Here is a 12808-nt window from a genome sequence, read left to right as displayed (position 1 = left end):
CCAATTCATCTGACCCACACATCTTTGGACTGTGGGAGGAAACCGGAGCACCCGGAGGAAACCCACGCAGACACGGGGAGAACGTGCAAACTCCACAGAGTCAGTCGCCTGAGTTGTGAATTGAACCCGGGTCTCAGGCGCTGTGAGGCAGCAGTGCTAAATTACTTGAAGAGATTAAGAAAACTTTGGTAGCTCTTCTTATAGCAGAGCTGGATAAACAGACATTTGATAATGGTGTCTAAATCATGAATGATTTTCATTTGAGAATGAGAAACAATTTCCAGTGCCAACAAAATAAGTAACCAGAGCACACAGATTTCAATTCGTTTGCCAAACAAAAAGATGCAAAATGACAGAAAAGTAGCATTCAGGGAATGCTTTAGAAACACAGAAACTAACCACAGAATAGGACAATCAGCACTTATAGTCCACTTTACAATTCAATATCACAACTGATCATCCAACTCAGAGCTCATTCCTCCTTTGATCACTTTATTCCCAAGAACTAAGGGCAGCACAGTAGCTCAGTGGTTGGGGTGGTATGGCATAGTGGCTTAGTGGTTATCACTGCTGCCTTTCGGCATCAGGAAGCACCCTTGTGTGACTACTGTGTGGAGTTTGCACATTCTCCCAGTGGGTTTCTGCCAGATGCTCAGGTTTTCTTCCACAGTCCAAAGGCGTACAGATTAGGTGGGTTGGCAATGCTAAATTGTCCATAGTCTCCAGGAATGTGTAGATAAGGTGGATTGGCTATGAGAAATGCAGGGTTACAGGGATAATGCAAGGGGGTAAGTCTGGGTGTGATGCTCTTCAGAAAGTTGATGTGGATTTGATTCTAAATTTATGATTAACTGTATCTATCTCCTCGAAAGCACCCAATGTTTTGACCTCAAATGCATTCTGTGGTGCAGAATTCCATAGACTCACCACACCATTAGTGATGACATTTATCCTCATCGGAGTTTTAAATGGCCTGTCCTACATCTTTAGACTGTGAAGCCTGGTTCTGGACTCCCCAGTCAGTCATCAGGAACATAATTTGTGTTGATCTTGTTCTAGTCATTAGAATGTTGTAGGTTTCTGAGAGATCCTCCCTCATTCTTCTAAGCTCAGTGAGCATAATCCTAACCATTCCAGACTCTTTAAATGTCAGTCCGAGCATCCCAGGAATCAATCTGGGTAAGCCTTTGTTGCACTCTCTACATAGCCAGAACATCCTTCCTCAGATGAGGCCAAAGCTGTGCACAGTAATAATAGTGAAGTGTAACAAGACATCCTTGCTCCTGTGCTCACATTCTCTCACTAGGACAGCCAACAGACCAATTCTTCACTGTGTGCTATATGAACATGCTCATTTTCATTGACTGGTGTGCTAAAGGACGTGCTAACAAGAAAAGTCCAACATCAATACTGGAGAACATCTGCAAGTCTAGCTGCATCTATAGAAAGAGATGCAAAGTTTCAATTCTGGTTTGGCTTTTCTATTTTGATCTCCCAGTTCTGACGAAGAATCATACTGAGCTCGAAACATTAACTGAAGTATCACTCGAACCAATGCAGTGACACTCCTTTCTCTCCACAGATGCTGCCAAAACCTAATGAGTTTCTCCGGCAATTTCTGTCTTTGTTGCAGTCAACTGCAGTGGATGAGAGGACCACCCCAAGTCAGAAAAGCATAGCATATCACAACAGCAGATCTGCAACACACTTGCACAATTGAGTGAAGCTATTTTAGTAAAAGCACCCCTGTCCAATCAAAAACAAGTAAAGCAAATTAGTTTCGGCTATAAAATAAGTGATAAGAAATTAATTCTCTCTCAGATTCTTGCATCAATGCTATAACATAAGAATACTTTTTAACTTAATGCAAATTGTTCCTTACATAATACTATGCTTAGAAAGAGATTTTACCTATAAGAGAGCAAAGGAACATTGAACTCTTCATTTGGATGTATTGTACCAAGTATCTTCTGATAAGACTCCAAATCTTCAAATACATTAAAAGGTACTGAAAAATGGTTCTTAATCTATAATTTAAATAAAGGTTGAATTCAATTAAAACATTATAAATCCAATAAACAGTTTCCAACTATATCCAAATAGCATATTTGCATCATGAATGATACATATCAGTGCAATAACGCTTCAAAATTTGTTGATATAACACAACACTGCGTGAAGTACCTCCTTTCCAAAAGTTGTCTTCAAATGAAATTAGTTCAATCATACTAGCTTCAACCATGCTGATGTAGCATAAAGCTTATACGATAATCAACACTATAATGAGAAACATCAGACATGTTGATTGACTGGCAAACAAACAAGGGCATTGGTACCAATTTCCTCCCAGTCTTTAAAGGAATAAGTCAAAAAGGACAGGCAAAACAAATTACAACAGGCAGCCAGGCCAATCCAGACCAGGAAGGCAGACTGCTGTGGGTGAGTCCAAAACTAGAGGGCAAAGGTTTAAGGTGTGTGTGGTGGGGGGTGGTTTAAAGGGACCTAAGGGACAATGTTTTCACGCAAAGGGTGTGTGTAAGGAATGAGCTGCCAGATGAAGTGGTTGAGGCTGGTACAATTACAACATTTAAAAAGCATCTGGACAAGTATATGATTAGGAAGGATTTAGAGGGATATGGGCCAAATGCTGGCAAATGGGACTGGATTTATTTAGGATATCTGGTCGGCATAGTTAAGTTGGGCTGAAGAGTCTGCTTCCATGCTGTATATCTCTATGACTGTATAACAACTCCCACAAAGTGCAATCTGATGATGCCATGTACATGTAATGTGTTTATGTTGTTCATTGAAGGACTAAGATTGGCCAGAACTTTATCAATTGCTGTTATTCAAAAAGGTCTCAGATTCCTCCAGGAAATATACTGTACGTTTTTGTTTTATTCTACAAAACATGACGTAAAAATAATCATTGCCCTGATCTATTAAATTTTCTGCAATTGAAGCTAAGATATCTCAGGTGACCTAAGCATACCCAGTTAAATTAATTCATTCAAAATGGTTGAATATTTCAGTTCTTATTGGCTGTCATCTTTTAAATTTGAAAAGCTCAAGACTGGATGCCATGGTTGCCTATGTCAGGAAAACATTAGGAGAATCTTGTATGGGGATTATTTCCATCTATAATCCAATATATAGGTATAATCCAACTTGGGTTTCTGTTTTACTCCATTTTATGTTCACTTTTTTTTGCAAAACATTTAGACGTAAGAAGAAACACGACTTAGAAGGGATTACCATGCATTAAAAGCTTTCACATATTTAACTAACAGCCAAGTTCTAGAAGAAATGCTAAGTTAACATGAACAGTATACCTGAACAGGAGAACGGATGGTTATTCTCTTGCTTCCTCGTACTGCATCAATCTGACATACAATGGATCGTTCAACAATTGATTCCTCATGCATAACAGCATACATTCGACGGCCTAACTTAGTTAATGGAATTTTGTCTGCACGAGTGTGGCCTTCAGGAGCTGGACATGATGAAAGTTAACAGGAAAGAACAATTTCAAATGATACATATTTCTTATTTGCTCTCAAATACATTCAATTTCTTATTCACTCCAGATCACAAATTACGTTGACTACACTCACCACTTAACAGCCACATATAAAACTGAAAATATGTACTTTCCACATATAGTTTGTCATCTTTTCAGCAGGTTTTTGCAGAAGTAATGAAGAGAACTGATGAGGGCAGAGCAGTGGATGTGATCTATATGGACTTCAGTAAGATGTTCAACAAGATTCCTCATGGTAGATTGGTTAACACATGGAATACAGGGAGACCTAGCCATTTGGATACAGAATTGACTCGAAGGTAGAAGGCAGAGGCCGGTAGTGGAGGGTTGCTTTACAGACTGGAGGTCTGTGACCAGTGGTGTGCAACGAAGATTGGTGCTGGTCCTCTCCTTTTCGTCATTCATATAAATGATTTGGATACAAATATAAAAAGGTATGGTTGGTAAGTTTGCAGATAATAGATGGTATCTAGATCTATGTGTTTGTTTATGGCGTTGTGATTGGAGTGCCAGGCCTCGAGGAATTCTCTGGCACGTCTTTGCTGAGCCTGTCCCAGGATAGATGTGCTGTCCCAGTCGAATTGGTGGTTTTTTTCATCCGTGTGTAGGGCTACGAGGGAGAGAGGGTCGTGTCTTTTTGTGGCTAGCTGGTGTTCGTGTATCCTGGTGACTAATTTTCTTCCTGTTTGTCCTACGTAGTGTTTGTGGCAGTCCTTGCATGGAATTTTGTAGATGACATTGGTTTTGTCCATGGGTTGTACTGGGTCTTTTAAGTTTGTTAGTTTTTGTTTGAGTGTGTTGGTGGGTTTGAGTGCTACTAGAATTCCGAGGGGTCTTAGTAGTCTGGCTGCCATTTCTGAAACTTCTTTGATATATGGTAAGGTGGTTAGGGTTTCTGGCTGTGTTTGGTCTGCTTGTTGTGGTTTGTTCTTGAGGAATCCGCGGACTGTATTTTTTGAGTATCCGTTCTTCTTGAATACGTTGTATAGGTAATTCTCCTCTGTTTTCAGAAGTTTGTTTGTGCTGCAGTGTGTGATGGCTCGTTGGAATAGTGTTCTGATACAGCTTCGTTTGTGTGTGTTGGGATGGTTGCTGGTGTAGTTAAGTTTTTGGTCAGTGTTGGGACAGGCTCAGCAAAGACATGCCAGAGAATTCCTAGAGGCCTGGCACGCCAACCACAACATCATAAACAAACACATAGATCTAGATACCATCTATCAACCCCTCAGAAAACAAACAGGAAATGACATCACCACAAACCCCAGGAAACCCATCCAGGACAAACATATAAATAGAAAGCAGGAGACAACAGCTTCGCTTCACTTGGAAGTCGCCACTGATGATGTTACCTAGCCAGGTAATGAAATGTCTGGATATCAAACCTACAGCTCAGCGAGCAAAGCTACACCCTAATTTATATAGGATATTTTTGGTCTACATGGACAAGTTGTACCAAAGGGTCTATTTCCATTCTGTATATCGCTATGACTCTATAACAACAAAGGTACTGAGTGGAAAATCCGTCTTAGCCTCCTCCAGTGTTTCCCAGTATCATTGATACAGGTCTTCAGCAAATTCAATTCACTCCACGTAATATCAAGAAACAGTTAGGATGTACTGGATATTGCAAATGTTATGGGCTATGATAATATTCCGACAATAATACTGAAGACGTGCTCCAGAATTTGTCTCACCCCTAGTCAAGCTGCTTCAGCACAGCTCCAACACTAGCATCTATCAGACAATGTGGAAAATTTCCCTATCACGTCCTGTACAGAAAAAGCAGAACAAATGATGACACCACCATTGTTGGCCAAATTTTAGATGGCAATGAAACAAACTGTAGACAGGAGGTGAAAGACCTGGAAAAATGGTGCACTGAGAACAACCTAGCTCTCAATGCCTGCAAAACCAAGGAACTCATTACTGACTTTCAGCAGGATGTTACTCATGTCCCCCTACACATAAACAGCACAGAGGTGGACCGAGTGGAGTGTCAAGCACCTGGGAGTGGTCATCCACAACAAGCTTTCTTGGACTCATGTGAACACACTGGTTTCAAAGGCCCAACAACATCTCTTCTTCCTCAGGCAGCTGAGGAAATTTGCCATGACGGCGAACGTGCACCATTGAGAGCATTCTGCCTGGATGTATCACTACCTGGCATGATAACCGGACCGTTCAAGATCAAAGACAGTTACAGAGAGTGGTGAACTCGGCCCGGACAATCACAAAGGCCAATCTCCCACCTATAGAATCTATCTACCAGTCCCACTGTCAAGGAAAGGCCGCCAGCATTCTCAAAGATCCATCCCACCCTGGCAATGTTTTTCCACAATCTCTATCATCCGGGAGAAGTTACAGAAGCCTGAACACAGGCATCAGCAGGTTTCATAACAGTTTCTATCCTACTGTTGTGAGAATACTGAATGGACTCTCAAACTCTTAACATTAGTCTGCACCTGTGTTTTTGTTTTTGCCGCTGTTTACCTATTATTTACTTACCTATGCTACTTAACTAGTGATTTGCCTATACTGTTCACAAGACAAAGCTTTTAGCTGTGCCTCGGTACATGTAACAATAAATTCAATTCAATTCAATTCAAATCGTACACAACCAATTACCAACTATTCAGTCTACTCTTGATCATCAGTAAAGTGATGGAATGTGTCATCAACACTACTATCAAGCAGCACCTATTCAGCAATAATCTACTCACTGACACCCATTTTGGGTTCTGCCAGGGCCACTTAGCCCCTGACCTCATTCCAACCTTGGTTCAAACTTAGACAAGAGAGCTGATTTCCAGACTTGAGGCAAGAGTGACTGCCCTTGGCATCAATGAGCCCTGGCAAAATTGAAATCAATAGGACTCAGGGGACCAACTCTCCACTGGTTGAAGTCATACCTGGCACAACAGGAGGTGTTTGTGGTTATTGGAGGTCAGTCATCTCAGCTCTAGGACATCTTTGCAGGAGCTCTTCAGGGTATTGTCCTAGGCTCAATCATCTTCAGTTGCTTCATCAATAACCTTCCCTCCATCATAAAGTGGGCATGCTCACCAATTATTGCTTAATCTTTACTATCCAATTACCTCAATTACTGAAGCAGTTCAAATGCAACAAAACATGGACAATACTCAGACTTGGGTTGATACAGGGCAAGTAACATTCACAGCACACAAATGCCAGGTGATCACCAAGTCCTATAAAAGACGGTCTAGCCACCGCCCTTTGGCATTCATTGGTGCTACCAATCCTGAAATCCCACTAGCAACATCCTGGGGGGGTTACCAATGACCAGAAATTCAACTAGACTCGCCATATGCACAGAGTGGCTACAACAGCAGATCAGTGATTAGGAATCCTGTGGCAATAAACTCATATTCTGACTCCCCAAAACATGACCACCATCTACAAGGTAAAAGTCAGGAGCGTGATGGAATACTCCCCACTTGCCTGGATTGGTGCAACTCCAACCAACACTCAAGAAACTGGACATCATCTAGGACAAAACAGATTGCTTGACTGGCGCCACATGCACAAACATCCATTCCCTTTACCACCAATGCTCAACAGCAGAAGTGTGTACTATCTACAAGATACACTGCAGACATTCAACAGCACCTTCCAAACTCATGATCACTTCCATCTAGGAGGTCAAGAGCAACAGATACATGGGAACACCATCACCTGCAAGCTCCCCTTCAAGCCACTCACCATCCGGAGTTGGAAAAATATCACCATTCCTACACTAACACTGGGTCAAAATCTTGGAGTTCCTTCCCTAAGGGCATCGTGTGCCAACCTACTGCAGATGGACTGCAGCAGTTCAAGCAGGCAACTCAGCGCTATCTTCACAAGGGCAACAAGGGATGGACAATAAATGGCGGCCAGTCCACAATGCCTATTTCCTATAAGTGAATTAAAAAGAAGCAACCAATTCTGTGTGCAGTGCACCACATGCGATCTCACGAGTGTCCTGTATAACAGAGGCATAACCTATTTTTATATTCAATTTCCCTCCCAATAAATGGAAACTTTCTATCAGCTTTCCTAGTTACTTGCTGGACTTGCACTGCTAGCCTTTTGTGATTCATACAGCAGGAAACACAGATTCTTAGAAATGTAGAAGAAAGGAGCAGAAAGTGGCCATTTGGCCCTTCGAGTTTGCTCCTCCCATTCATCACAATCATAGCTGATCGTCCAACTCAATGGGTGATCGTGCAGCACCTCAGACTTCTGCAATCTCACAGCACTTAGACAATTGTTTTTTCACTCTTCCTGTCAAAATGGAAGAAAAAATTTTCTGTTATTTTCCATTTGCCAGATTTTTGCCAACTTACTTAACCAGTAAATAGTTTTTCGTGGCCTCTATGTCCTCATTACAACTTTCCTACCAATCTTTTTGATCGTCATTAAATTTGGCAACTATACCTTTAATCCATTCAAATTAATTTATGTAAATTGTAAACAGCTGAATTCACAAAGCTGATCCCTGTGGCACACCACATTACATAATAGCTAACCTGAAGAAATACCCACTTACGCCTACGTTGTCTTTCCTGTCAGCCAGCCAATCTTCTATCCATGCAAAGATGCTACTTTCTATAATATGACTATTTAATTTTTGCAATACCTTTGATGTGGCACTTTATCAAATGCTTCACAAAATCCAAGTTCGCGAAAGCTACTGGTTCCCCTTTCTCCATATCATGTGTTACTTACTAGAGCTCCAATGTTAGTCAAACATAATTTCACATTATGTTGGCGTTGCCTGACTACCAGAATTCTTCGTAGTACCCTGTTATAAAAATCTTTAATAGTAGCTTCTCACATTTTCCCTATTATCGATATTAAACTAACTGGTCTGTACTTCCTTTTTTCTGTCTCCTTCCTTTTCTTGAATAAAGGAATGAAATTTGACATCTCCCAACTAATGGAACCTTCCCTGAATTTAGGGAAATCTAGAAAATTCAAATCAATCCATTAGCTCATCTGAATCCTCTGCAAAACTCATGATTGTCCTCAGGTAAAAGCAAAGTACTGTGAATGCTAGAAGTCTGAAACAAACACACAAGGCTGGACAAACTCAGCAGGTCTGGTTGTATCTGTGGAGAGAAATAAAATTAAACTTCAGTTTGGTGTGACACTTGTTCAGAACCCAAACTTGAAATGTTAACTTATTCTTCCCACAGATACTGCCAGATCTGCTGAGTTTCTCCAGCATTTGCTGTGTTTGTTTCAGGAGTGTCTTCACCCTGGGTAGAAAGTGTGTGCTTGGTCCCAACCTCAGGTTCTAAAAGTGGATTTCACCTTTAGGCTGTCTTCCAATATACATGCATTTTTAGTAATGAGGAGTGACTGGCATTGATTTAAAAATACAGCTGAAAATAACAAACTTTTTTTTAGTTTGTGCCTCACTTGTGCACAACATAAATTTAAAAAACTGAAAGTAACTTTTACAAAAACTATCCTGGACATGCACTAAATGATATATATTTGTCAGTTGCTTAATCAATTAAAACTATTTTAAAGCTTTTATAAAGGTTTAATTTCCTGTGTCTTTAAAAAAGCTGAACTCAATGTCTTCTTGATCGACAGATTGGGTTAAGGGAGTAAAAACAGAAAGCACGTGAGCACAAATCTGGCAGTATCTTGAAGCAAGGCAAGCTTCCAATATAACGCTTTCTCCAAGTAGTATAACAGATCATGAAATCGATCTGCTGTTTGATGTAATTCACAAATGAAGCTTCTCCATCTGCTTGTTTGGTTGTTATCATATGAATTGCATAAAACACAACAGAGCAGCAAATCCTCCCCTATGATTTCACGATGTTCTAGTGAAAGGCTTGATCATCCCAGAATATTAAATAATGTAACAGTCAAAGAATTGCTTCTAGAAAATGACAAAATTCTTAATGAAAGATCATAAGATATAGGAGCAAAATTAGGCTATTTGATGCATTGAGTCTGCTTTACAATTTGATTATGGCTGATATGTTTCTCTACCCAATTTTCCTGCCTTATCCACACAACCTCAGTCTATATCTGTCTTAGATACAACTCAGTGATTTGTCCTCCACAGCTTTGTGGCAATCATTCATTACTCTCAGCTGAAGAAATTCCTTCTCCTCTTAGTTATATGGGGTCCTCCCTTCAATGAGGCCATGCCCTCAAGTCTTTAACTCTGCCACTAGTGGAAACATTTCCACATTTATTCTATTCAGGCTGTGCTTTCCAAGACTGCAATTGTAGAGGTGCACTCCCTATACAAGTCAGTGACTGCGATGTCACTGAAAACCACAGTCAAGGAAGCTGATTGCATTAAAAACCAATGACCTAAAAAAAAGGCAATTGTTCTAGCACACTCCCACTCCATTCTCTTTACCAGTTCCTCTTTCCCCCACTACAAGCATCCCTTACCATTTCCACTGCTCCTCTTACTGCTTCACTACCATTTTAATATGGTGGAACATTCAAAGGGGAGAAGATAGGGAGAGGACAAATGGACGGCTGGCATTGGGAAGCAGTAAAATGGAGGGTAGGAATGAGGGATCTTGGAGGGAGCAGGCAATGGGCACTACAGAGCAGGAGCATAGTGGTGAAAATAGGAGGTTTCAGCAAAAGATAATGGGTGGCAGCTGCACAACTTACACAAAAATAGCTGAAGAAACAATGTACAAACCAGCATATGGACTGGTTGCTGACTTCTCAATTTTGTTTTCAGTAACATCGGGAATTAATATCATAAGGAGAATTCAAAATGCAAGGAGTCTTGAAGTTCATCTGCATAAGAGTGTTTTTTTTTCTGACAAGATGTCCAGGCATGGTTAATAGTAATTTTATAGATTTATTGCAAGTTGAAAATTATGAGAGGTAACAAATCTGAGATTTTGCCAATAACTGTCTCATTCGTTTTCTCAAATGTTTACCAACTTACACATTACTAGATCAGAATTCAATAACTTAGAAAATACAAAGTAACAGGCCAGATATTATACAAACCATTTTATTCAGTATACTTAACTAAATTTTTAATGTACGATCGCTTTTCTGATCAATCCTCTTCCCTTGCACTTAGGACTATTAATTATCACTTGCTGCATCATTAGAGGTTGACCTTTCAGTTATTATCCCCTTGTTCTTTGGAAACTCATCACAAAGTGATTTACTTAACTCTCTCAATTCAGACCTTTAAAAATCTCAATCCACATCAAGTGTCCACTGTTTTCCTCTTTTGTTTTTCGCTTTATTTGGAATCATTAATTGCCACAATTTGTTGTTAGTGCCCTAAATTAGGTTTAGACCATGTTCTACAGATCAATCAGTTTTCTTTTACACCACTTTGAAAGCTAGCCATTCAGCCTATCAAGTCCACACTGACCTTCCAAACAGCATCCCATCCAGACCAACATTCCTACCCTATCCTGTAATTCTGCACTTCCCTTGGCTAATCCACCGAACCTGCACATCCCTGCACGCTACAAGTACTTTAGCGTGGCCAGTCCACCTGGTCTGTACATCTTTGGACTGAGGGAGGAAACTGGAGCTTCCAGAGGAAGTCCATGCAGACACGAGGTGAACATGCAAACTCCACACAGACTGAGAGTGGAATTGAAACCAGGTCCCTGGTGCTATGAGACTGTAATGTTAACCACTGAGCTACCATGCTGTCCTACCACTCAGCTACTATGCCTCTTAGTAGATAATTACATATCTGATTATAATCAGGTATCCATTTACATGATTAGCAAATTGGAGAGTACAGTGGAAAATAATTCCAGTCACATCGATGTGAAAGTCATCATTTCGAGGTACTATATTTTTCAACTGTAGTGTAGTATTAGTAAATGTACGATCTAGATTAGAGGGATAATAAATGGTCTCAACACTTACAAGACAATAATATTGAATTAAAGCCAACCAGATGGCAAAGATACTCACTTCTCAACTGAAGAAATAACAAACTAGTATTTAATCTCTTATTGTTTTCTTTAAATAGGAAAGGAATATACTTACTCAATGAAATATAAAACAATTTGCTGCTTGTATTAGTCAAGTTTGACAGCCGCTCCTTTTCGTTATTTGTTCGTTGGTAGTCCATGTTGAGAAATTCTCCATCTTTAAGTTCATAAGGTATTTTTTGATGTTTGCCAATGATGATAAATGAATCACTGGGATAAACTGACGCATCAAGTCCAAGGCAATTTTTTACTTTAAAAGGTGCCTGGTCTTTCTGAAAAACATCACTGGATTGGCCAGCAGCTTCAGTAAATGCCTGGAAAATAAAATGCAAGTTATTATTGTGTCCAAGTCCTAAGACTATGAAGATCTTCTTTATGTATTAAATACAACTTACCATGAATTCCTTTGCATTTGTTTAGGAATACTGAAAAGAAATATAGTCCATACATTTTTACTGCAGAGTCTGCATTATGATGCTATTAGATCAAATATATCACAACATTATAGTATAATAAAAGGTTCCACCTGGTGCTTTAGGTTGACTAGTGGCTTTTGAAATAGCCTTAAATCAGGAGAAGCTTTATCACCACTGGAGACTGATATGGAGCCTCTACTGCATTTAGTGGGCTCAGCCATCATAGTTGAAAATGTGTTGCTGGAAAAGCACAGCAGGTCAGGCAGCATCCAAGGAGCAGGAGAATTGACGTTTCGGGCATGAGCCCTTCTTCAGGAATGAAGCTCAGGGATCAGGCTCATGCCCGAAACGTCGATTCTCCTGCTCCTTGGATGCTGCCTGACCTGCTGCGCTTTTCCAACAACACATTTTCAGCTCTGATCTCCAGCATCTGCAGTCCTCACTTTCTCCCGCAGCCATCATAGTTCCTGATGAAAGAAGCTGTATTAACCCAGCTCACAGGTGAAGGAGGGCAATGGCAACCAAGGGATTCTCACACTTCATTGTCTTTACCTTGAAGGTAGGACATAATTATATAAATATTTATGAATGTGTATTCATGACATGTAAAGATATGACAAGCATGAACCCACCATAGGACTGTTTGAGGCTGAACATGCCAAAAAAAATCACTGATATTAGCTCTGCATCACATCACTAGCGTGTCAAAATTTTTTATTACACCAAAATAAATAACTTCATTCACATTTCCCACTTTGAGCTCCATAAAACCTTCCACCAATATTAAAAGTGGAATAATGTTATGGCCAAACTGTTTTGTAATTCCAATATCATTCCATGAATGTCATCTCCTCTCTCATCTTTTTTAAAATAACTTAAGGCTT

The 12808-nt window shown here is 40.1% G+C and overlaps 1 protein-coding gene across 3 annotated transcripts in view; it reads right to left on the bottom strand.

Moving 5' to 3' along the window:
- The window catches only part of vps13a (vacuolar protein sorting 13 homolog A), a 410927-nt gene that overhangs the window by 144444 nt on the left and 253675 nt on the right, over positions 1-12808 (bottom strand). For all 3 annotated transcript variants that reach the window (XM_060837965.1, XM_060837981.1, XM_060837974.1), the window contains exons 44-46: positions 11564-11822; positions 3333-3493; positions 1912-2027 (exon numbers count right to left, since the gene is read on the bottom strand). In XM_060837965.1, coding sequence (XP_060693948.1) covers positions 1912-2027; positions 3333-3493; positions 11564-11822 — 536 coding nt within the window. The remainder of the gene's footprint in view (positions 1-1911; positions 2028-3332; positions 3494-11563; positions 11823-12808) is intronic.

The sequence above is a fragment of the Hemiscyllium ocellatum genome, chromosome 2, assembly GCF_020745735.1.
Source record: "Hemiscyllium ocellatum isolate sHemOce1 chromosome 2, sHemOce1.pat.X.cur, whole genome shotgun sequence".
NCBI lineage: Eukaryota > Metazoa > Chordata > Chondrichthyes > Orectolobiformes > Hemiscylliidae > Hemiscyllium > Hemiscyllium ocellatum.
This window is presented reverse-complemented; position numbering and strand designations above follow the sequence as displayed.